Below are 24585 nucleotides of genomic sequence, written 5' to 3'. Positions count from 1 at the left end.
TATTTCTCCTGAAATAGAATCAGAAACATAATCTAGCAGAATGGGTTATGGATTGGATAATGTCTCACTGCTGTACTGTAATCATAATGCATTGCACATGCAAAGTCATATTTATCGTAAAGAATTGAATGCCAGAGAACAAGAGGGAACATGAATTTCATGGTTAAGGTCAGAGAGAGCTCTTCGAAGACAGCAGACTCCGCAAGATACGGAATGGCTATGAAAGAATCAAGAATCTACTTTCCATTGTACTGTCATTATTAAGAAATCTAGACTGACATGGATTGTCAAACAAGTGGGTTGGGAGGCAAATGTAAATCCAAAGGATACAGTTGGAAATCTCCCAATCTGTATCCTGGATTTATATCCTGGCAACTCGAGGAAACAAAATGTTGAAATCTAGCATTTGAAGTTGCCTGCAAGAGTGCGATATTCATAGCCGGGCTCCGAGGAAGAAGCCACTTCTGAGGGCAGACCACATGAAGAAAAACCTCAGACTTGCCAAACATAATTTGAATAACAATTGAAGCAATGTTTTAGGTGAGATTAAATTAACATTTTCTTTTTTTGTGGACATGCTAATTAGAGTTATGTTTGACACGCAAAAGATGAAGCTCATGTTGAGAAAACACTCACGTCCACTGGGAATTGTTGGGGTCTGTTACATTTTGGAGTTGTTTTGCATCTAAGGGTCCTGGAGCTCCTGTCAATATAATGGAAATCATGAATCTCAATATATCTGGCACATTTTTGCCAGACACCTGTTTTTTTTTTTCTGCTGAAGAACTCCATCTTGGCCAAAAAAAATACATCCCAGTAAGACAGTAATCCAGTGCACATCCAGATCAACAACGGAGAGGTTAACTGCACTCAAAAAAATATTCCTGACTGGTCATCTCAATATCTAGACCTCGATCCAACATTTCTGATTCTAAGTCAAGATGGCAGTTCACTAACAGAAACTAAAGGGTCTGAAGAATGTAACTTCTGCACGGAGATGGATGAATGTTCATATAATTCCCCTCTGAACCGCCAGCACCTCATAACACATTATAGGAAGCATCTAATTAGTATAATCCTTCCTGCCTGTAGGGAATTTACAAATGGTTACTACAAGGGTGTGACCCTTGAGTTTTCTGGACTTAATTTATGACAGATATGACTTTGCTCTGTGCAGTGGCATGGATATAACTGTATAACATTCGTAGAATTTGTTAAGCAAGAAACATCTGTTTTGTACATCGTTTTGTAGTTTGATCTTTATTGTTTCTGTTTCATCAGAGGTATGAATACATTTGGGGGGCACTGTATATTTACTATGATGTGAAAAATGCTGTTGTTTTGGGTCTAGTAGAGTCTTGCTGATCCAGAAATTACATTAATGGTTTTTAACCCTTTGAGGGTTTGCCTTTACCCGTTCCACCATCCTTTGCTTTTTAAGCAAAAGCCATGGTTTTGAGTCTCGGAATGTCAGTTAGGGTCCGCAATGCTGTTGGCAGGTGTGGTTCACCTGTAATGACAGTTTGTGCAATACATGTTTGGCTGAATTTCTAAAACAAAAATAAATATGACAGACAATTAAAAAAAAATCTAAAAAAGAAATACTGTTCTCCAATTGTAAGTTGTTTTCCTGCCCTGCCTAAAAGACTTTTCACTGGCCGATATCAGTGACATGCAGAATGCCTCATGGCCAGTCTTATCTCACACTTGCCACATGCATCTGCCTCTCCTCTGCAATGCAGCTGTGTCATTAATAGAGTGCAAGAAAGAGAGCTGTAACCCACTGTGACCTTTCAGAATGTCATGGGATCTAATTTGATTTATACATGATCCCCTTACCTTTCTATCACTCTGGACAGTTTATGTCTCAATCCCTTCTGTTGTACATAGCCTTTTTAGTGTTTTCTTCTACATTTTAGATGACGGTGATGTACTTGTGAAATGTACATGTGCGGGCCTATTGAGGACATTGCATACTGAACATGAAAGTAAAGTAGGTTTGTCTTTCTTCTGTTAAGGATTGACAGTGTAGTTTAAATGCCCAAAAGAGCTCATAAAGATTCTTTATGAGTTATTGATCTGTTCTTAATGTAACCATATGCTTTAGGCCAAGTGATTCAGCTTTTTTGGAAGAAATTATTCCTACTAATGGGAGTGCAGTGCTTCAGTAGGCATGCACTAATATAGGCAGTCGTGCATGAGGTCATCTCTTAAAGGAATACGCTAGTTTAAGTTAAAATTGACTAAGCACCAATACTTAAAAGTTAATTACTGTCTTTTTTTAATTATTTTTTTTCTTAACTTACTAATTACAGGCACTGCTTTCTTTCTTCCCTTAAGCTTTAAAAGCGATTACCTGATTTTCTCGAAAGTAAACTAGGTTTTCTTTCTAAATTTCTTTGGATATGTGAAATGAGAGGTTTTTTGTGAGTTTTCAGTGCATATAAAAGTAATGATGACCTTTGTGAAGTATAGCATCATTTTAATATGAATTGTAGGTTTTAGGGTAAGTTATGCAGCTAAATTTTCCTTGTGATCTTTTACAGCAATTGAAGTCACTAATTGTACCAAAAGCACTATTCTTTCTGAGAACCCGAAGAATTGCAGAATCCACACATCTTGATGGGAACCAACAGGAATGGTTTATATCCCTTTTTTATTAATGGGAATACCTTTACCAGTTCAGTACCTGCATGATGTTTTCTTCTTCTGGAATATTGTATTTCATTAAAACAATGCTAGCATGTTGTACAGAGTAGTGTTTAGGCTGAGCGTCGTCTGAATAGGGAGATGTTTGTGGTGCTGCATTGTGTGTGTGTGGGGTGGGGGAGGAGCCTGCCAGATGCTGGACACTTGAAAGCAGCAAGCCTTGTATTTTTTATTCTATCTTCAGTTCAGGCACTTGCTGTGTTAGGGTTCAGCTCACAAGGCATTGTGACCCACTGGAATTATCCTTCCCTTCTCTGTTTTAATTTCTACTACCATTGCTTCAGAAGTGAATATTTTAAAACTCAAATTCTACACATAGCATTAGTGTTGGTTTGTGGGGAACAAAATCAGTAACTTCCCTGTATACGGGTGAAAGGCTTTGCATTATTAACCTTTGCTTTTTTTTTCCTTTGTAGATTTTGTTGTGTTTTTGGAAGAGCCAGTTTCTTTTGATTTTCTTAATCAAAAGAATGTAGTGTTCAGATGTAGTGTAGCAAAATGTTTAGTTCTTGGGGTTAAATTTTATTTTATTATATGTTTTCAGATTTTATGTGGAGGTAGTGCAGCGACATTCATACGTGGCAAACCTTTTTTCTGCAGTAATGTGGTCCTCTGATAGCCTGTGTTTTAGTCTGAAACATTCCTCACAACACTAATAATTGTTTTACCTGCCTGCATAATATAGTTTGCAGAGGTCATGTTTATTTTTGCCGGCTTAAAAGCATGTGATACCGCAGTCCTCCACGGTTTCCATCCATGTCATTCATTATCAGAAATCCGCATATTCCTGGTAAGGGCTATGGCAAACCGGAGCCGATCCAGGATGCACAGGACGCAAGGCAGTAAGCACCCTGGGCAGCGTGCCAGTGAACTGCAGGGCATACATGTGCACACATGCATATTATAGGATTTAATCACTGTAAAAAGGAAGAAGCTTCCAATGACAGTGAGGACATAGAACAGTTACAAATGAGAGAGGTCATTCAGCCCTTCTCACCTGTTTGGTAGTTAGCAGCTAACGGGTACATGGATCTCATCCAGCCATTTCTTCATCAGCAGCATGGCTGGGTGGCTTGTTCAAGACTCCCCTTACCCTTTGTGCACAGTGCAAACTGTAAAAACCTTAGAGTAAAGAAGTGCCTCCTAGCCCCAGTTTTAAATGTTCTTTCACATAGTTTCCAGTTGAGCCCTCTGGTTTGTTTATTGCTGTTCTTTCTGAAGATGTCACCTGGGCCGACTGGGGTGCTACCTTTGTGGATTTTGAATATATATGCATGGTCTCCTTTGGAGTCTTGTCTGTTGAAGACTTAGAGGGTTTCAGTTCTTTCAGCCTGCAGGGATGTAGAATACTTGTTGGATATCTTGAGCTTTCCATCTGAATACTTTTAAGGAGATCATTTGATCTGATCTTTCTTTAAGGCTAAGAAAAATTGAATAGCTTTATTTCTTGTTGATGATATGAGATTTTAAACAACGATGATTTGTAAAAGGCCACAGATATCTGATCTGTTTCTAATTATTCATTTATAATCACAGAAGCGAACAGTCAAAAATGAAAATGAGCAGGCTGTGCATTTTAAGTAAATGGCTCAGAATTCTTGAAACATTTACTAGCTTCCCTTATTATTTTTAAACCTGGTAGTTGCTGTTATAAAGAGATGGTGACCTGTTCTTGGCACAGAAGCTATAAAGTGCTAGGAAGCAAGTTTACTAAGGAGTCTGCTTTCACAACGATCAGTCAAGGACAGCTCACGTATTGGTGTTGTATTTAGTGATTGGCCGGGAAAGAAAATACTTGGTGCCGTTCTTATCTATTTCTGTATTATTGTTCAATGGGCAGTATGGAATTTGGTGCCATCATTATGGAAAATATTGCTGTCTATACATTGATCAGAAGGAAACTTCAGTGGCCTAAAATTTTTCATCAAGAAAAATGATAACAGGTGCCAGCTCTCTACAATGCAAATGAACAAACCAAAATAGAAAATATTCCATTCCCAAAAAACGTAAGTTATGTCTAAAGCCAGTTAAAACAACTTTTTAGCACATGTAGTGTCAAGAGTCCGTGTTCTATGTTGTATTGTTCATTTGAATGCGCCTGGATATTTTTAATGTCTTTAGATAATAGAACAGTGGCATTAAGTCTCATTTTGGTGATTCGGACAGAAACAACTGTTCTTTTTCACATCTCCATCTGTGACCATTCTGTTGCCAACAATGTGTAAAAAGATAGTTTTACCTTTCATAAGGAAAAGGGTAACAGTGCAAATCATTCTTACATGTGGTTCCAGTATAAACAGATGATCTGGTCATTTCCAGTATCTCATCACCAACCATATATACTTTGCTGGTACAAAACATGATGGTACACATACAGTGCTGCTAATAAATATTGCACACCATACCAATAATATCTATTTTGTTTTGTAGGCAAATATTGCCAGGTCTGATTTCAGGCACCTCTATATTGTATGCCATTAAATTGTGTAGTACAAATCCTGCCAAGCATTTAGCATTGGTAAACTGTAGCTGTAAAAGTTATTTTTAAGTTAAAAACATAAGCAATACAGCTGTTTAACGGCTATTTAAAGTTTTGAGTAAGTTTCACTGCCACAGGTCATTAGATTTTAAAACACTGGCAGCTGTATTATTGTGAATTCCCTGGGTAAGTTCATACTCACCATATGTTTCTTTCTTATATGTGTATCATATGTTGCCTCTTCCCTAAAGATCAGGTGTCCAACCATGTGGTTAGGCAACTAACATTAAACACTAACATTTATAAGAACGCTTTTGGTAACCTTTTTCTATAATCCTCATGAGAGCTAAGCATTACTTGGCTCTCATGAAACGGCATACCTGTGGAATGCTGCATAATTTATCATGTGATTGTCAAATAATTAAAATGCATGCATACACATTTGCCCCATAGTATTAGGTACTGTGTTAGGTGTAGTTTCTTCGTTTTGTCGCAACTTTTATTTGTTGCGATGAACACAACTTTAAGGCTCCCTGATGTCACTATTTATTATGCGCTGGTAAGTGTTGAGAGTGGTATTGTGCGACGCAGGTGGTGTTTAGATCCATATGTTACAACACTTTAGAGGCCAAAGGTCAAGTACATGCGAGACACAGGTTAAGAATGGAGTGTCCATTTGTGTGTCTTCCATGCTGTGGGAAGAAGTGTGACATTTGCAGATTCCCATGAAATTTGACCTGCGATGTGTCCTGTGACTTGCAGGTCTGCAGTCAGGGAACTATCATCTAATATGCATGTCGAGAAAGAGAAATATAGAACACAAGTAATAGTTCAGGGTACCAGTTAGATTGCAAGAAAAACTGGGAGACTTTTAATTTTTTAGCATACACAACAGCTGACCATATTACTGACTGATATTCATATACAGTGTGGTCCGTAAGTATTTGGACAGTGATGCAATTTTTGCTGTTTTGGCTCTGTACTCCAGAACATTGGATTTGAAATTAAACAATGACTAGCAGGTTAAAGTGCAGAATGTCAGCTTTAATTGAGGGTGTTTACATCTATATTGGAACCATATATGTAGGAATCACAGCCCTTTTATACATTGTCCTCCCTTTTTAGGGGATCAAAAGTAATTGGACAATTGGCTGCTCATTTGTTTCTTGGCCAGCTGTGTGTCGTTGCATCGTTAGTTCATGCACAAGAGAGCTAACAAAAGGTCTAGAGTTGATTCTAGATGTGGCATTTCCATCTGGAGTCTGTTGCTGTTGTCTCTCAACATGAGGACCAAAGAAGTGTAAATGCCATTAAAGTGGGCCATCAGGAGGCTGAAAAATCAGAATAAGTCAATCAGAGACCTAGCCAAAACATTTTGTGTGTCAAAATCAACTGTTTGGTACATTGTTAAGAAGCAAGAATGCACTGGTGATCTTAGCAGTAGCAAACAACCTGGTAGACCATGGAAGACTGCAGTAGTGGATGACCCAAGAATACTTTCAATCGTGAAGAAAAACCTCTTTATGACTGTTGAACAGATCAGGAACACTCTCCAGGATGTAGGCATAGATGTGTCAAAGACTACCATAAAGAGAAGAATACACCAGCATAACCTCAGAGGGTTCACCACAAGATGCAAACCACTGGTAAGAAGGGCCACAGAAAGGCCAGGTTAGAGTTGGCTAAAAAGTACATTAAAAAGCCTCTAGAGTTCTGGGACAAAGTCTTATGGACAGATGAGATGAACATTAACCTGTACCAGAGTAATGGAAAGAGAAAAGTATGGAGAAACAATGGAACTGCTCACGATCCAAAGCATACCACCTCATCTGTGAAACATGGTGAAGGTAGTGTAATGGCTTGGGCATGTATGCTTCAAAACTCATTGGACGGCGCTTCACCTTGCAGCAGGACAATTACCCCAAACATACTGCTAAAGCAACTACGGTGTTTTTCAGGGAAAAAAGTGGAATGTTTTTGACTGGCCAAGTAAATCAACGACCTGAATCCCACTGAGCATGCATTTCACCTACTGCAGACGAGACTGAAAGCAAAAAGCCCTCGAAACAAGCAGGAACCGAAAATGGCTGCATTACAGGCCTGGCAGAGAATCACCAGTGAAGATACCCAGCGTCTGGTGATGTCTATGGGTCGCAGACTTCAGGCAGTCATCAATTTCAAAGGATTTGCAACCAAGTACTAAACATGACAATTTTATTTAAGATTATGTTAATGTGTCCAAATTACTTGTGGTCCCATGAAATGGGGGGACTATGTATAAAAAGGGCTGTGATTCCTATATGGTTCATCGAATATAGAAGTAAATACTCTCAAAGCTGACATTCTGCACTTAAACTTCATAGTCATTGTTTTATTTCAAATCCAATTTGCTGGAGTACAGAGCCAAAGCAGCACCAATTGTGTCACTGTCCAAATACTTATGGACCGCACTGTACTACAGCACACCACATTACTGATCGGTAGTCCTTCACGACAGCAGACCCGATTACTGACTGGTAGTCCTACACAACGGCAAGCCCTGTGAAAAGAAAGTTTGTAATGATGATTCTAGCTGCGGATTCCAATTATTCACATAAGGAGCTAACGGACAGATGGTGACAGCTTAACACTGTTTGTCTTCCTTCAGAAGTGAGGGCTGTGAGCCTCGCAATATCCCCATCTTGGCAGCAGGAGAAGGGATAGCCTGTACAAACTATGCTCATCATGTTTGCCTCCAGGTCCCAGTTATTATTCTGCTTCCTTGAAAATGACAGTATGTCATGGGAAGATGTACTACCGGACAGAGAATAAAATGTTAGGAAACTGAATGGTCACAGAAGCAGAGCCAGACAGTGAAGTTAAAAGCCTGTCGTCCTCTAAGAATCTGCCAGCGTTGTCTGCAGTGCCCTTCTCCAGCAGGCTTTGTGCAACCTTGTAGAGGTTTCCCACAGTCATGTGATGCCCCATGAAAGGGGTCTTTGTGGACCAGCTAAAGAGAGTCTTAAAACTTGGGAGTTGACTTGTAAAGGGTTGAGAAAATAATTGTGTTCAGTGGTTCTTGTCTTTGTGTTGTGTATAAATCAAAAAGACAGTAGAAAATGCTCTGTGTACTCACAGCGTGTTTCCTCGGTGTGACAGGCCACCTTTGTAGTGGTTTTAATATGTTTTATTGATGAATCTTTTAAAATGTATACCTGCCATATGGTGTGCTGCAGCTATTCAGTTATTTTGTGGGAGTTTCAAATTGTAAATGAATGTTTTCAGCAGGTGAATCTTGCCCCCTTTTTTCATGTTGTAGCCCAGCGAGGTGTAGAAGTCATCTGTCTTCAACCTACAGCACGAGAAGGTGAAAAGGTCTGAAAGACTCTGCGGGTTGAGAAGTCAAGCTTTGTTACACAGCAGCAGTCTTTTTAAAACCAATTGAGATTTCCCATTCCCAAGGAAGGGAATGTGTGTATTTTTAGGCCTTGTCCTTTTTTCTGTATTCAGTAAACATGAATAAAATAGGATTTTATGCAGACAAGACACCCATTTGTGTGGATACTGCATCTTCTGAATTATGCATGCAGTGAAACATTTCTGCTGTGAGGAACCACTAATTATAGCAAAAAATCACAAGGTGATTGGGATTGTCATTTTAATTAAATTCTTGCACATATAGGAAAGTATTCCCACATACAATAAGATCTGGGAGCAAAAGGCTTGACATTAGTAATTGGTTTTCTGCACAAGGAACCGGAAACCCATTTTCATTCTGCTGTAAACTGGCCTGTTATTTGTGCCCTACTCTTCTGCTCTGTCAGAGCACAGGTTGCAAGATTTTCCACAGGGGCACAGTGAGTGGCCTGCTTCCTTTCTGACTGCAGTACATTCCTGACCAGATGTCAGGAGAAATCTAGGAGAATAAATTATTAACTGCAGTTCAATAATGCGTGACTTTAGATCTAGTGGCCCTCCATCAGATGCAGGACATAACAACTGTAGAAGGCACTAAAATTCATAGGAAGAGACTGCCCTTGCAGGGGTGTTATGTGTGGATTCATATCTGTACCATGTCCCACAGAAAATTAAACTGGGGTTTAGGAAGAAGCCCAGTAAGAGGGTGAGAATTTCTCATTTCTCAATGTACAGTCACACAGGCTGACTAGGTTACTACTCATGTTTTGTATTCCAGATCCTGTGTGACCTTGGATAAATCTTCTGCATTGTTTTAAAGCCCCAATACCACCTAAGCACACCTTAGAAGAAAAGAAGTAGCTTTTTACACAAAAACACATGCAGTTTGAAATGTCAGTGGATTTCCATACTTTATTTGACATCCTGTGCATTGCATTTAAACATTTCTTTTGGTTTGATTCTATTCATTTTAGAAGAAAGGATTTGGTTTCTTCAGACTCGGTTTTGTCTCAGTTTTTAAGATCATATTTGTGTGACTCTCGCTCTGTTTCTCACTGAATAATTAGTTCTCATTTCCCACATTACCCTGAAAAGAATATAGGCTACAGTAGAATGTAAGTGCTTCACATCTTGATTTCTCCTCACACACACACAATACAGAAACATGGTTTTTATACTAAAACCCTAAATAAAACTGTAGCTTCATCACTGCTCAATAAAAAATTGGTGTCCTATTTTCCTGGCGGTGTTCTCAGGGTGGGGGAAGGGGGTGTAGGGAAACAAGGGAATAAATCCATTAGTATGACACTCTCTGTCTGAGAGGCAAGACCGTAACCTGGGCTCTTAACTATGGCTGTTAGCAAATCGAAACCAGGACATGGGAAAGTTGCGTGGCACCTGAGAGATCAGTTTTCTGCTTTCAGTTGAAGTTGAACATCATTAAGTACTGGCAGAGGATAAAAGAAAAGATAGTAGTCCTAAAGTCTGTAGGCCGTGTGCACAAATCTGTCAGTAAGTGACACTCTTTTCTTTGTTTCATGGAGGCTTTTAAAGTTAGAGTGTATTTTAGTAGGACATGGAGTGATATTAAACTATTTCAATTGCACAGGAATCTGGCACTGTTTTGGAAAATCATCTAGAGATTTGAAGGGGATGATGTGGTCCTGGTTGAGTTCTGGAGAAACTCCATGTCTTACCACCTGCTTGCTACCGTGTGAGCTGTTCTGATGTAGGAGAGTGCACCTCTTGTTCTGTACACCTGATCCAGGAGATTTGTTAATGTCATAAGAGCAGAGGTAACGGTGAAATAAAGCAGATGTCACATTTGCATTGTTTACTCATTATGTGGATTGTATTACGAGTCTTTATTTCCTTTTTTTATTAATTTTCTTCCCCCCACCTTCACATAATTTGGTTCGGGCTATTGCTTTCAAGCTGTCTGCAGTCTGTTTCTGTAACCTTGTAGTGCAAACAGCCCCGGTCATTGGCTGGCTTTCAAAGGCATAAGTGGACAACAAAGTGCAGTCTGTGTCTGATTGGGAGATCTAAAGTCCTGCATCACAGAAGTGACATTGGGTTCTGGGGAGAGCAAAACTGGTTACTTTGTAACACTGTATTTTTCCACTAGGGACTTATGATAACCTTGGAAGCAAACTTTAAATAACAGTGTTAAACTTTGTAGCCCAGTACCACAATGCAGTGTCGTCAGTTATGATGATGTTGTTATTTGAACCAGCAGACTTAAAATCTGCCTTCTCTAATAGAATGATTTACTACTTAGAGCAAGGCGCATATGTAAATGGAATCTTTTAACATTTGAGATTGTATTAAAAAAAAATTAAAGCGACGCAATGCTCATGCCCAACAAATGCTTTTTGTAGCAGTTTGTATATAGATATTCAGATGAGCTATCTGAGTAGTGCAATATCAGAAGTGTCACTCCATTGCACTTTGATTGGAGTTTTCTCCTACTTGCATGGTAGGCAACTGAGAAAGTCTGAAAGTATAGAATGAGTGCTGACACAAGGTCTTCGCTTAGGAATGAGGTTTGGAGCAATAAATGTTTGCTGGTAGGTTTTAAATAGCGTACTTACTGATGACTTTTATGATCAAAAAAGTGTTCTTCTATCAGAACTGCCTTTCCCTGAAAACTTTTTTATCAGGGACTTATTGCAGTGGAAGTGGCTTTTTCCCTCCACCCTCCCAAAGGATTTAAAATGCCTTTGACATAAAACGGCTGTCGCTCAGGCAGCGCAGAATAATTAGAACATCCAAAAACAGCAAGTATTTTATCCACAGTGATCTCAGCTGTGACTTCACACCACACAAATATTGTTCAGGCCTTTTTATATCTTCCTCATTCATGGGATAAATATAGTATACATTTTCCTTGCTGACTGGCAGAAGCACAGGTTTTAACTTTGTGTTAATCAGAGCACAGTCTGCTAGACTGACAAGAGTAGGGAAGTTATGGAGCAAAGCATGAATATCAAAAGTAATCTTGCTGGTCAAATAGATTCTGTATCTAGTTGCAATCTTCAACCTGTGTCCTCTTCTTCTCCAAGATCCATTTAATAGTGGCAATTCCTGAAGTAATTTGCAATTCATTAACAGTTTATACCAACAGCAATAGAATACCTCAACCAACAGCTGTAGGTATAGATGATCTATTAATGAAATGCCGTCTCTCTTGAAATCATATGCAAACCTTTAAGTACACACTTTGCATTAAAGTTTTGTATATGGTATATGTTTGATTTTAGCACTGCCTGTTTCTTTTGCATTCAGTGCTTGATTCACCTTAGTGCTCCGTGTGAAAAAACAAGTACACACGAGTACAAAAAGCTGCTGTTGGAAGGCATTGTTTGATTCGATCTAAATGTATTCGTATGTTTTGTGAGTGCTGTAGTTTTTCCAGAGACTTGGGCTCCAGACTCCGAAATCAGCCCAAGCTTGTATTTTTGTACAATTAAGGAAAAAGAGCAGTAATGCTGATCTGCTGTCCTCCTACAGAAGGAGAGGGGGCAGTGCAAAATGCATTAGGGCTATTGATTCTTGTTTTGTGGAGTCATCATGGAGGGAGGTTTGGGTTTCCATCAGAAATAAGGCTTTGTTTCACCAAGTGGGTCTTTCTTATTTGAGCCTGTTATCTGAGCACAGACTTGGTGCAGTGTTCTTTGCAAGGTCATGTTTTATTCAGCGCAAGAAAATGGAAAATCTGGCAAGAACTGAGGGGCCATTCCACTGAAAGCGCTTTAGCTGCTCTGTCCCTTGCATTGCTGTCAATAGAAAAGGATAAGGCTGATGACAGAATACCACAGATTTCCTATTCATTATTCATAATATGGGGCGCAGGTTTTAATTATACATTGCATATAATGTGATCCTGTTAATAGCCCTTTTGCATCCCTTTGTGACAATTGAAACTACAGTAATTTGTATGAAGCTCCTGGGAGCAGTCCAAGAGGTTATAAGAACCGCTTGACACCTTATAGAAAAAATAATCATTGCATATTTTTCTGCCGATAGTTGGTCTCTTGGCTTGCTCAGCCACCATTCTCAGCTTTACATTCACACTAAGAGCAGATGTTAATTTGTGATTCAATGCTGAATCAAGAATTCCTGTCCGAAAACAGCATCCATGGCAGATGAATCATCAAGCCCTGTGAAATCTTATAGATCTTAGACGGTTTTTAAAATTGCTTTCTTAAATTGTCCGCTTTTAACTTCATTATGTAATGCAGCGGTAATCAGGCAAGCAGGAGGTTTGTAATAATAATTAATAATAATGATTGCTTACATTTATATAACGCTTTTCTGGACACTCCACTCAAAGCGCTTTACAGGTAATGGGGACTCCCCTCCACCACCACCAATGTGCAGCATCCACCTGGATGATGCAACAGCAGCCATAGTGCGCCAGAACGCTCACCACACACTAGCTATCAGTGGGGAGGAGAGCAGAGTAATGAAGCCAATTCATAGACGGGGATTATCACTATACTGGGGTATTAGGACCCACATGGACCGCAGGGTGAGCGCCCACTGCTGGCCCCACTAACACCTCTTCCAGCAGCAACCTTAGTTTTTCCCAGGAGGTCTCCCATCCAGGTACTGACCAGGCTCACACCTGCTTAGCTTCAGTGGGTTTTAGACTTATTCCGTTTTAAACTTATTCCGTTCAAAGAATAACATAGAGAAGGAATATTTTTTTCATTTTAAACATAGTGGAAAACTTGTGAATGTTTTTTTTTACTTCCCAGTAATCATAGGGTGTTGAGAAATATTTCTGCTTTGTATTCTGTACTGTGTTTTATCTAGTTCTGCAAAGAGCTTGAAGTGCTCCTGTGAGTTCTAGATAACACTTTTTGGTTTCAGTTCATGCAGCTCTTGGGCCTGCCTTGTAGGGGCATTTTCCAAGTCCTGCTGAGACTGTATTGTGCAGTGGTGCTTTCACTGATGTACTGAACACGGCTGCTTTTTTGTGATGTATTTTTCTGGCAAATGCGTATTTATTCATTGAAATGTTTAATGCACAATTGTAATAAGACTTGTGCTTTTCACAGAACTCCAGCAGGCTTTGGCTCATCCTTGCAGATCCATTAGATATTGGATGCACAGCTCTTTTCAGTTATTCTAAATACATATAGCCCCACTGCTTTTTTAGATCATAATTATCTGTTGATAAATTTGATCTTATTCAAGGTCATTACGGGATGGCCATGTCTGATTTCTGGCTTCAACTTTCACCAGGTTGTTTTTGTTCTTCTCCGCTGATCCTCTTGCAGTGGTTGGGAAGATGAGCAGGACACTGGTGAGCTGCAGAGCCCACAGCAGGGGATGACGTATGTTAGTGCCCTTGTGATCTGACGGAGGCTGCCCTAGAAAGCCGATGAAGCATTATTAGATAATTTTCTTGCAGGGTCTAAGAATAACTCGTTCAGTGGACTGTGACAGGTAAAATTGTAATCCAGAGGAGTGCTTCTTTGTTTATCAGTGAGGAAGAGGCAAAAGAAATCCTTATTAATTGTAACATGCAGTATATATAGAGCAATAGCCTCATTTATCTTTATGATATATTTGTGGTTCATGGTTCATACTGAAATATGCTTTATGTTATTAAGGATCCATAAATCCAGTTTCTCAGTATTATTGTAATTTTTAAATTCCAGTTAAGAAGGCATATTTGCAAAAGTCCTGAGTGTGTTTTTACTATATTCTACTCAGTATTTATTCATTCACTGTGTAGGACCCACAGTGTTATTTTGTCTGTGAATGAATGATGAAAAGGTTAGTCATTTCTTTTTATTTCCCTTCCACATACTGTACTTGTCTTCTGCTTTACAAGGACATCAAAAGAATCAGGTGAATTGATTTAGGATGAGCTCTGTGAAATGCTAAACCCGATTTTACAAAAGCTATCTGTCTGGCATAATGCTCCTTCCTGAGGGATTTAACTATAAAATCCGAGGACAGTTTTGGTTTTTTTGGTCATGTCCCTCTGGATCCAGCTCCATGAGACGTCTAGCATCTCTGATGTCTCTGCACAGCTACCATTCTGCCTAACTGGGGCATTTTGAGAAGAACTGCACACTATGAAATATTATGTCATTTAATAGTTCAGTACTTCATAATGAATTAACACTGATGAATCTGTGGGGATGCCTTGATCTATCCATAACAATGTGTTTTTTTCTAAATGTATTGATTTATTTTTCAGATTACCAAATAAAGTAATGGTCTAAGTCAGATTACAATGAATATGAACACTGGGTAATTGAATTCCCTAAATGCGTATATAAAAAGGTCAATTGGATAGGATCTTCTCTTGCACAAGGAGAAACAATCAGTTGCAGTGGCTTAGTTAATGCACTGTAATATTGCACCCCACCAAGGAGTATTGAGATTTATAATGGAATTATAATGGAATATGGAATTGTTCTGGAATTTATTTTAAGAAGAAATTGATATTTTTTCCACCTTCATGGTAAACAAGATATTGTGCTCAAACCTGCCCTGCCACACCCCCCTTGTAAAATAAATGGATTTTCTGTAAGCTGGGCTGGGTGCTAATTTATGTGTTGCCAGAGCTAAAAATAAACACCTCCAAACAGACATTAGGAATGTTTGTGTTTAAGGAAAGAAGCTTACCTTAACACTCACAAGTGACACACGGAGGAGAGTTCTTGAAGAAGGGTATACAGTGCTTTAACATGAATAAACAGACTCAGCAAGTTTCTGATATACATCCTGTTCCAGGCTAGGCTAGGGCATGGCTGCGAATGGCTGTGCAAGTCTGTCAGTCTGATCTCACTAATCGGAGATGCTGAACTAGGGGTTCCGTGTCTTCTGTGGGGCTCACATTCATGCTTTAAGGTACCCCTAGAGTACCCCTGGAGACCAGCCAGAACACTCAGAATAATCTTCTGCTACTTGAAATACAGGAATACCACAAGATAATCAGTTTTTTGAATAAATATTAATGAGGTGGTTTATTTAAAATTTCAGTCATTTTTGCCAGCCTTATTTAATGTTTCACAGCAATCGATTTCAAAAGAGTTACAAAAAGCAAGCAGAGCAGAAAAGCATTGTCAAAGCAAGATTGGCCTTTGCTTTTTTTTTAATGTGGTTGTTCTGTGTTACTGACACATTTTGTAAAGAGTGTGAAGCTTGTTTTCTTTTAAGTCCTTATGAAGATTGCATAAGTATGACTATCAACAGTGCAACTCCAAGGAACTTTTGTTTTTCCAGAGAAAAACAAAAGTTTTCACTCACATAAAGCTTTTCGTGCTCTTTTTCAAGCCAAACTGACCACAGAATCGGTTTCGAGTCGAGCAGACTGGGATAATAGTTTTTATACTTCAGGTGGGTAGCTGCGTCAGCATGCGTAGGCTGCAAAGGAACAAGTAATAGGTTTATTCCATGGTGAAAAAAAGAAGAAAGAAAACACAACGTTTTGGCCGTGGAGCCAGCATGGAATAAACCTATTACTTGTTCCCTAATAGTTTTTATGTTCAGTTTAAGCTGTGAACATATTTTATGTTTGTTTATATTTTTATATTATATATTATATTTTGTGTTTAAGCATATTTACCTGATCATGGTAAATATGTGGTATAATTCCTGTCTATATAAAAAGCATTGTGGTGCCTTAATTGCAAATTCCACTTAAGTAATATTATGACTTGAGTGTCAGTTTCTTACCACTTTTTAATATGAGCATGAAGTGTCTGAACTGGTCCATGGGTGGCGGTTGTGACTGCCTGCTACAGTCCTTTGCTGTTTCTGGTGTCCGCCAGGCACACAAGCCTCTGTCCTGGGGTTTTGTTCCCCGTGACTTGTTAAAAGAAAATTGGCGGACAGTTGAAAGGAGGCGGGTCAAAAGAGTCTACCTCACTTCCTCCTTCTTCCCTGTGTACGATCGCAGGGATTGTTACTGTGAGCTGAGATGTGTAAAAAGCACACGGCTAGCTATTTGAAATGAAATGGGTATAACAGAAATAATTGCTGATTCTGAACTGGCAGAGCAACACCAGAGGTTTATCTCATGTATTTCAAAGAGTATGTCATTCATTAAAACAGAAACGTACGTGCCTGGAAATGTAAGGAAAGTAATAGAAATTGCTTCACAATGTGTGGCAGTGTTACTGAAGTAGTGCGTATATTTTGATTAGTAGGCTATGGGACACCTTCTGCTATTCATCTATCACAAACAAGTATAATGTGTTGAGAGGTCAGCTTCTAAGGTTAATGGTCTTTATCAGTTAAGGGTGTGTGTGTTTTTAGAGCGCGTTCACTGTCGCAGTCGCAGGACAAGAGGGTGCAGCAGGCTCACGTGGCTGAGATGCTACTGTGGGACCCATTAGGATGAAAAGCTGTGTATAAATACACACAATTATTTTGCCATTGACTTTGGAATCTTCTGACAACTGAAATACCATATTAGGTATTAGAGAATACTACAAACATTTGTAGTCTATATTAACTAGGTCATTTGCTGCTCTTTGCACAAAGATGTCTGTTAAGTGGTTAAAAAATGATCTAGCTTCAGTTCTAGTGTTGACTTCCATTTCTGTACATGTAGACTGTTCCATGTTTCCAGATGGCTTGGACCACCTGGAGGTGTGCCAAGTACTGTGGTGATCATCACCACCTTTTAGGGAGGATTCTGATTTTAGGCATTTTATCATAATCCCACAGACGGCAGCTTGGCACCACTGGTTGCTCAGCCAAACACAGACACCAGATGTCTGAACCTGTAGCTCCCTCTCGTACTCAGCAGAATCACTACTGCATCAACACATCATCAGCAGGGCAAAACTGGCCTGTCTCAGGATGGTCTGAACTCGGCTCACGTTCTCTGTTAGTGGGTGAATTAGCTTGTTCGATTGGGTGGAAGGCTCCTCCCTCACCAATGGCCGCGCGAATCCCAGTGACAGTCAACTAGTGATATAACCCATACTCGAACCCCTGTCCACAGAACTAGAACTGGTCTCAAGTAAGCGCCTTTAGCCATTCAGGTGACCCTGCCATGTTGGAAAACACATTTGCTACTGCTGCGATCATTGTTTGCATTTATTGCACACCAGATGGTCGTTGGTACAGCGTTTCATGTGCCGTCTCAATTTCACATGAAGGTGGCCTCGGGGTTAGATGGGGCTGCAGAGTTGATCCAGTGCACTGGCTTCCTTGTGTCCGTTTGGATATCCTGCAGCCACATTTCAGGTTGGCTCAAGATTGAGGGGGGTGGGTCTTATCAGTTGTTGTGCCATTAAAATTACAATTACATTGAAATTACATCCATTAAACCATTAAAATCACACTTTGGATTTCCACAGCTGTAGCCAGCTCACATTAATCTGCTAAATGTCACCTGTCGCTTTGCGCCTTCTGGACTGTCTTTGTCCTTTCAGTAGTGCGGGCAGCCCTGCAAGGCCCTGACCTGTCCTCTGCCCTGCAGGAGCTGCTGGGTGTGCTTCGCCACGGACGAGGACGACCGCACGGCGGAGTGGGTCAGGCCCTGCCGGTGCCGCGGCTCCACCAAGTGGGTCCACCAGGCCTGCCTTCAGCGCTGGGTGGACGAGAAGCAGAGGGGCAACAGCACTGCCCGTGTCGCCTGCCCGCAGTGCAATGCAGAATACCTCATAGTGTTCCCAAAACTCGGTAAGAGCTCTGGAGCGAACCTGCTTTATTCTCTCCTCAGACCGCGGTTCCGGGAATGTTGAGGGATGTTCTAGTTGAACAAGATCGTATTTTTGAAATTTGTTTTGGTGCGCTTAGGAATTTGAAGAGCTACCACGAAGAGAAGTCAGTGCATTAAAAGATACTTTTATAGATTGAATCTTGTGCTGGTTTTTCCTGCTGCCCTTGAAAGTAAGCTTTAAATAAATTAGTCTTTAGCTCCACTACAATACTACTGCTTATCAGGAATAGTGGTTTCATGTTGGTTGGCTTTGTGGTGGTATTTTACTTCGGGGTTTTAGTTTTACTGTATATGAAATCCATTTATCTTCTCTTCAAAGCAGTAGTAATAATTGCCTAGTCTTGGTGACCTGTGAAAGATCTAGATGGAGATGCATGCGATGGTGACATTTTCCTCAGCCACCCTGAAGGATTTGTAACACAAATGTTCCCGGTATGATGCTTCAGCATCACAGCTTGCTCTCCCTTATATAATGCGAATCCCTCTGTGGATCAGCCAGCGTTATCTCTAGATTTGTGAGCTGGTCTTCGATCATGCAGCCTGCTGTATCATCCAGATGTTCCATTGTTATAATATCAATAGTTTTTACTTGATTTCTTGGCTGTGGCTCATTTTGACATGCACATATAAGACTTTCAGTTTTTTTTTACCCATTTAAGTACATGCATCTCAACAGACTTACATATAAGAACTTGTTTGTTGACTTTATTCTTCACTTTTTTTATATAGCACTGTAGTCCTATGGATAGATGTAGGAGACAGCAATCAGTTGTTGCCTTGTTTTCTCTAATAAAGTGCAGCTTAAGGACAGTGTGATATAGAATAAAGGCCATATGACAAGATATATTATTCAGTTGAGCTGGTAATGCTGTATAGTTTGGTACTGGTCTTTAACCATCACTCACCCTCTCACTTACCTGTCATCACCCAGTTTGACTTTTTTCATATTGACTTATATTGGTTAATATATTAGCTTATATTTAGTTAATTTCCAGTGAAGCAAGGGGGATAGAATGGTGATAGGGAAGATACCTACAGCTGAAGAAACTCTACTGCACAAATAATAAGGATTCGGTCAGTACCGTGCCATTATTTTCCTATGGAGAGAAGTGCTTTTTTTTAATTAATATGCCATTCTGTCCTGTTGATAAGGTTTTTTTATTTGTATGACACCTTTTTTCTAGCACTAAGCTAAACACTGATGAAAGGTTAATGAATTACTGTTTTATGTGAAAGATTTATCTGCTCATAAAATGAACTAATTTTAGTAAGTCAATCCTGTAATAATAGATGGAACTCTGCTGGGAGTCAGGGCATTGAGGAATAAAGTTAAATCTGCATTAAACAGTAGAAAAGAAAGGATACTGCATTTTCATTAGTGTTTTCATTCATTTCTGTTTCTAGATTCATTAATAGCTGTTTTATGGGGCATCAGTATGGCCTTTTCTATCTGGAGCATTCTTCACCCATTATGTAAATGGCTCACTGTGCATAAAACAGACAAACTGCATTAGTTCATCACTCTGCTTTCCCTTGCTAGTGCCTCTCCAGAGGCTGGCAGTGTTATTTCAGGTGAACCCGCTGTCCATGTCATCTGTGCCCAGCTGGAACCTTATGCTGTACTTTCATATCCTTCAAAGAAGATAAAATGAAAATTGTTACACTCAGTGGAATGTCTGGGTTTTGGATATTCTTCAGTTATTCATGAGAATTTCGTCATTATTGAATCATTTTCAGGGCTGTTTTGCTCTACACTTAAGCAAGGTGAACGATCTTGACTTTTGAGTAGGAACTCCATTAATCTTTATTTAGAAATTCTCTGCTTACTCAAGTGTTAAGTCAGAGAGCGGCTGTGTAGATATTTTCCTACTGTGAAGGAGTTATACTCTCCAAGGCTTTTCTAATTTGCTTGCATATTGCTGCACTTTGCCAAATTCACTAAAATCCCAGTATAATTAAACCTTTCTGTCAAGACCTTTGAAGTTTTCTAGTAAGTATATAAGCTAGCCTTCATGGCCTGATTGAGTGTGAAATGAAAGTATAATTATAAATAAGATAATACAATATGAATATTATAGCATACATATTTAATAATACATCTCTGATGGGCATCTCAGGCACTATCTGAAAAGGGCCCAGGCTTTGAAGTATTTTCAGAGACACATTCAGGTTGCGTTAAGCTTAGGTGTGGCAGTTTCCACACAGTCATACTACAGCTTTATGTTAATTAAGAGAGGTCAAAATGAAAACTGCAACTGGTATTGTGTTTCTCTGTTCTTAAGAGAGTCTTGTCTGAAAAGGGCTATGGTAGGCGTGTGTTTTGGAGTTTCAATGGAGAACTTTTCATGGCAGTGAAAAGCACATAGGGGTCAGACACAAATGGCTTCAGATCGCACAGAGTTTGAGTCTGAAGAAACAGTCCGTGCAAAACCTAGTTTTAAGAAACAGTTTGGCAGCTGATGATGACTTAAGCTGATAAATTGTGAAATCTTAACTATATCATACGTCTGTTTTTGGAATAGGTCACTGTGTAATGATATCTGAAGCTTTACATAAACTACTAGAAAGGGGGTGTACATGCTGAGCTCTGTGACCCTGGCATCCTGGGTTCGAGCCCAAGTCATGTCACTATCCGACTGCGACCAGGACTGCCAGGCGTCGACAGGCAGTTGGCCACACCGCTCCTCCTGCTGGAGCCAGTCTGTTTTATGGGTGGAAAACGCTTTAGACCTGTGATGAAGGTGGGCAGTTCAGCAAGGCCTCTTAATGATTCCTCGCAGTGTGTGCTTTCAGGGTTCATACCCATGAGCTGAGACATGAAAACATACAGTTTTCACCTTTTACACCTGAGAGGCTTTTACTGAAGATGATGGTATAACCAGTAGTATACCAAAAGGTAGGAGCTTTTACCCAGCTGATATAATATATCAATCCTATTTATTTGTTTTGCTTAAATAGCCTCATTTGCTGGATAAATGACACTGCAGTTTCATTAGAAATCATCCAGTCTTTCAGAGGTTGAGCAGGCTTATGTGAAAAAATGCAAAGAGAAGATTATGCTGTGGTGGTAAAATACGTATAAAGCTACAACAGAGCTGTCACCACGACTGATAAGTAATGAGTATTAGAAATAGCACAGCCAGTGCAGCAAGGCGCAACCCTAGACATTGGAAGAGAAGAGAAAAAAATGTACAGTGGGCTTGGTACTGTGCTGGTCCTCACGTTTCCTTGTCATCTTGATGTACAGCTATGAAACTGGATCAGTCTGTTAAAAACAGTCATTTGGTTAATCAACTAATTAAAAGAAGAACGTTCCTATATATGGTGTCCTTTCCTGTTCAGATCTTTCACCATTCTATCCCTAAGGCAGAACACTGTGATGTGGAGCACAGTTGTAAACTTTTACGTCTGGCATGAGTAAAACACTGCATTAAAACACATTATTTAGAGTAGTTCCAAATTAAATAACAGTCTTGCATTCAATAAAAGCTCTATGGTTTTGCAATAAAGCGTGATCAATAATGTGGCTTTGTTGAGACATTACGGAGAGAAAAGAGAAAGGGTAGAATTGAATTGAAAAGAGAGAATCAGCTAGTGATTATCCGCGGTTACTTTTTTGCTGAAAGATGTACTTTTACGAGTTGGGTAAAGCATGTAGCGACCCTTGCCTGTGAACCATACTGCAGTGCAGGACTCAGTACAGCTTTCTCTTCAGAAAAAAAGCGTTGATAAGCGTTTTGTAAAAACTCCACATGGGCCTCAGACAGATCTTGCGTGCTGTCAGTAGTTAGCTTCTAAGACAGGGTCAAGACATGGGCCAGGAAACACTTAGCCATCCCTAAGAGAGAGAAGCAGCTCTGCTGAGAAGCAGTGAAGCTTGATCATTTACCATCACCTTCAGCTGTAGGACAAAGCGTGTGGGGGTGGGTGCTTACCTGTTCACTGCAGCTCCTGTTTAAAGCTGCTTTGGGAAGCTTTCACAAACACTGAAGAAAGACCCTGCAAGTGTTAATTAGCTCTTTAATATGTACCCTTTTGTGCTCTCAACCTTGTTGACAGCCCAGTTTGTGATGCATTCTGGAGCAGTTCAGGCCAGCATAGCTAGAGTTTTCATACTGCCTTACCACCAGTCCTGATCCAAATGAATCTGCACCACAAATTAATGGATGTGCACATCGTAAAACCATGTTAGCATTCCAAGAAGCCTGTCCTAGAAAGGAAATGTGTAGCAATAGCTGCAGTTATATAAAAATGGCTCAGCTGTTTTTATTGCCAATAGTCATTAAATCTGACCTAGTTCCTCCTGTCCTGGATTTTGTATTGCTTAGGTAGTTAGAAGATGAGAATCCAATATAATTACTGAAGTTAAACCATAAAGCCATTTTAAGCCAAATGGTTTATGCAATGGCCCAGGCTTACAATACTTTGAAAAGGCAGATATGCATATTGGTTCCCTACAGAATTACAAAGAAAAACAAAAAATAGCAAATGGGCAACACCTAATTTGTCAAGGGAGGGAAGACATATTTTCTATTGGATTACACTCTGCACCATGGAGAGCACCGTTGTGTAAAAAAAAACAATTTTTGATCCAGGTGTACACTGTGTTACGAGTGAGCCGTGCACAATGAAAAAATATTCCGAGTCAGTGTCGGTACTGTTTTAAAAAGTCTCAGAAATATATACCCTGGGTTTTATGTTTGTAAGAATAAATGTTTTATAAGAATGAATGTTTTAACATAAATGTATGATCAAAGACAAATATGTCATCTAGTTTTCAATTCCTTTGCAAAGTACCAGATCACGGGTTTTGTGTTGCACCATGGTTATTTATGTTTTGCATTCACATACCTTTTACCAGCTTCGTAATAACAGCAAAAAATATCATTACCAGAAAGTGCTTGACAAAAGCAAAAGTGAGCCAAAGGTCAATACAAAAATGTCTCGAGAAGCAAAAATGAATATTGCGTTAAGGTCTGAACCTTGTGGTGTTCCTGAGTGCATAACCTACTTGTGCTTGTGTTTCTTTACGTTTAAATTTTAATGTGCACTCAGTTTTCATTCATTCATCCGCACAGGGTGGAATACTGTGCTGCAGGAAACCTTATTCTTAGTGTCTTGACATGTGTGTCCCAGTTCCAAACGAGTGGAAGGGAAGACCTATGCCCTTTGTCTTAATAAGTGTCAGTATCCTGAATAAAAATTTCCCAAATGAAAAAGAAGTATTCCTTCTTAAAAAAAAGACATTTACAGGCATCAGGATCTGTAACAGATCTACTGTCAGAACTATGAAGGTGCGGATTGCCCGAATGGCTACTTTTTTTTGTTAATTTTGTTAAGAAATATATCAAATCCAATAATGCTTTCTGCTGTGGAAGATGGCACTATGCAAAGCAAAGCGAATGCAAATTTGTCCCTGCAAATATCTTTTTTCTAATGGGAGTGGAACTCGGGGCATAGCGGCAAGGTGATTAAAACAAAGGACTGACACTTCTAATTGTAATGGGAAACCTTCTGCGTGACTAGGAGGCCTGCCTGTGCAGTAGGTTACTTTGTAGTAAGGTTACAACTTACCATTTCCGAAATACATTCAGTTTTAAAAAAGTGAAGTTTAAAATAAGAGAAATATTCACAATTGCATAGAGTGTTTCATGCTGGAGAATATCAGGAAATTGTAATTAATCTTTATATGATATAGTATCTTTCTTGACATTTCAAGGCACAGTTCAATAAAACATGTCAAAGGCAAAAAAACCCAAAACAATAACAGATATGTACAACTTAATACAGTGAATGGAATAGAAATGCTGGAGTATGATAGTGACTTGCAAGATCTGATATCTGGGAGATTATTTCTCCAAGCAGCAGAACAGCAAGCACAGGCTCCCAGGTCCCCGTGTTCGGAGTCTTGTACTGGGAACCGAAACAAGGGCAGAGTCCAAAGAGTGCTCATGACGTGTAGGCGTACAGGGCGATCCCACCTCAGTGATGCGGTCAGAAACCAAACCATTCAAGGGCTTAAAGGTGATCAGCAGTCTTTTGAATTTTATTTTGAAGTCCACGAGTGCAGGAGCTAGTGCTGTAAATGCTTCAAACATGGCACTGCAGTAATCAAGCCAGGAAAATGCAGCACCGCACATGTGCTTTTCTGCATCAGATTGGGATAGCGAAAACTGGAAATGAGCAATGTTTCTAAGATGAAGAAAAGAGGTCAGCATTGCAAACTTCAACAAAGATGAAGCCAGGACCCAAGCACCTGGACCAATTCCGGAACTATCAATTGTCAAACTACAGTTTC

At 39.6% G+C, this 24585-nt stretch overlaps 1 protein-coding gene across 1 annotated transcript in view; it reads left to right on the top strand.

Moving 5' to 3' along the window:
* marchf5 (membrane-associated ring finger (C3HC4) 5) overlaps positions 1-24585 on the top strand; it is a 38236-nt gene that overhangs the window by 2807 nt on the left and 10844 nt on the right. The window contains exon 2 of the mRNA XM_088634969.1: positions 18045-18247. Within this exon, the coding sequence (XP_088491095.1) occupies positions 18045-18247 (203 nt within the window). The remainder of the gene's footprint in view (positions 1-18044; positions 18248-24585) is intronic.

This window comes from Lepisosteus platostomus, chromosome 6, assembly GCF_059453375.1.
Source record: "Lepisosteus platostomus isolate fLepPlt1 chromosome 6, fLepPlt1.hap1, whole genome shotgun sequence".
In the NCBI taxonomy this organism is placed as follows: Eukaryota; Metazoa; Chordata; class Actinopteri; order Semionotiformes; family Lepisosteidae; genus Lepisosteus; species Lepisosteus platostomus.
The sequence above is the reverse complement of the archived record's forward strand: the minus strand, read 5'-3'. Positions and strand labels throughout refer to the sequence as shown.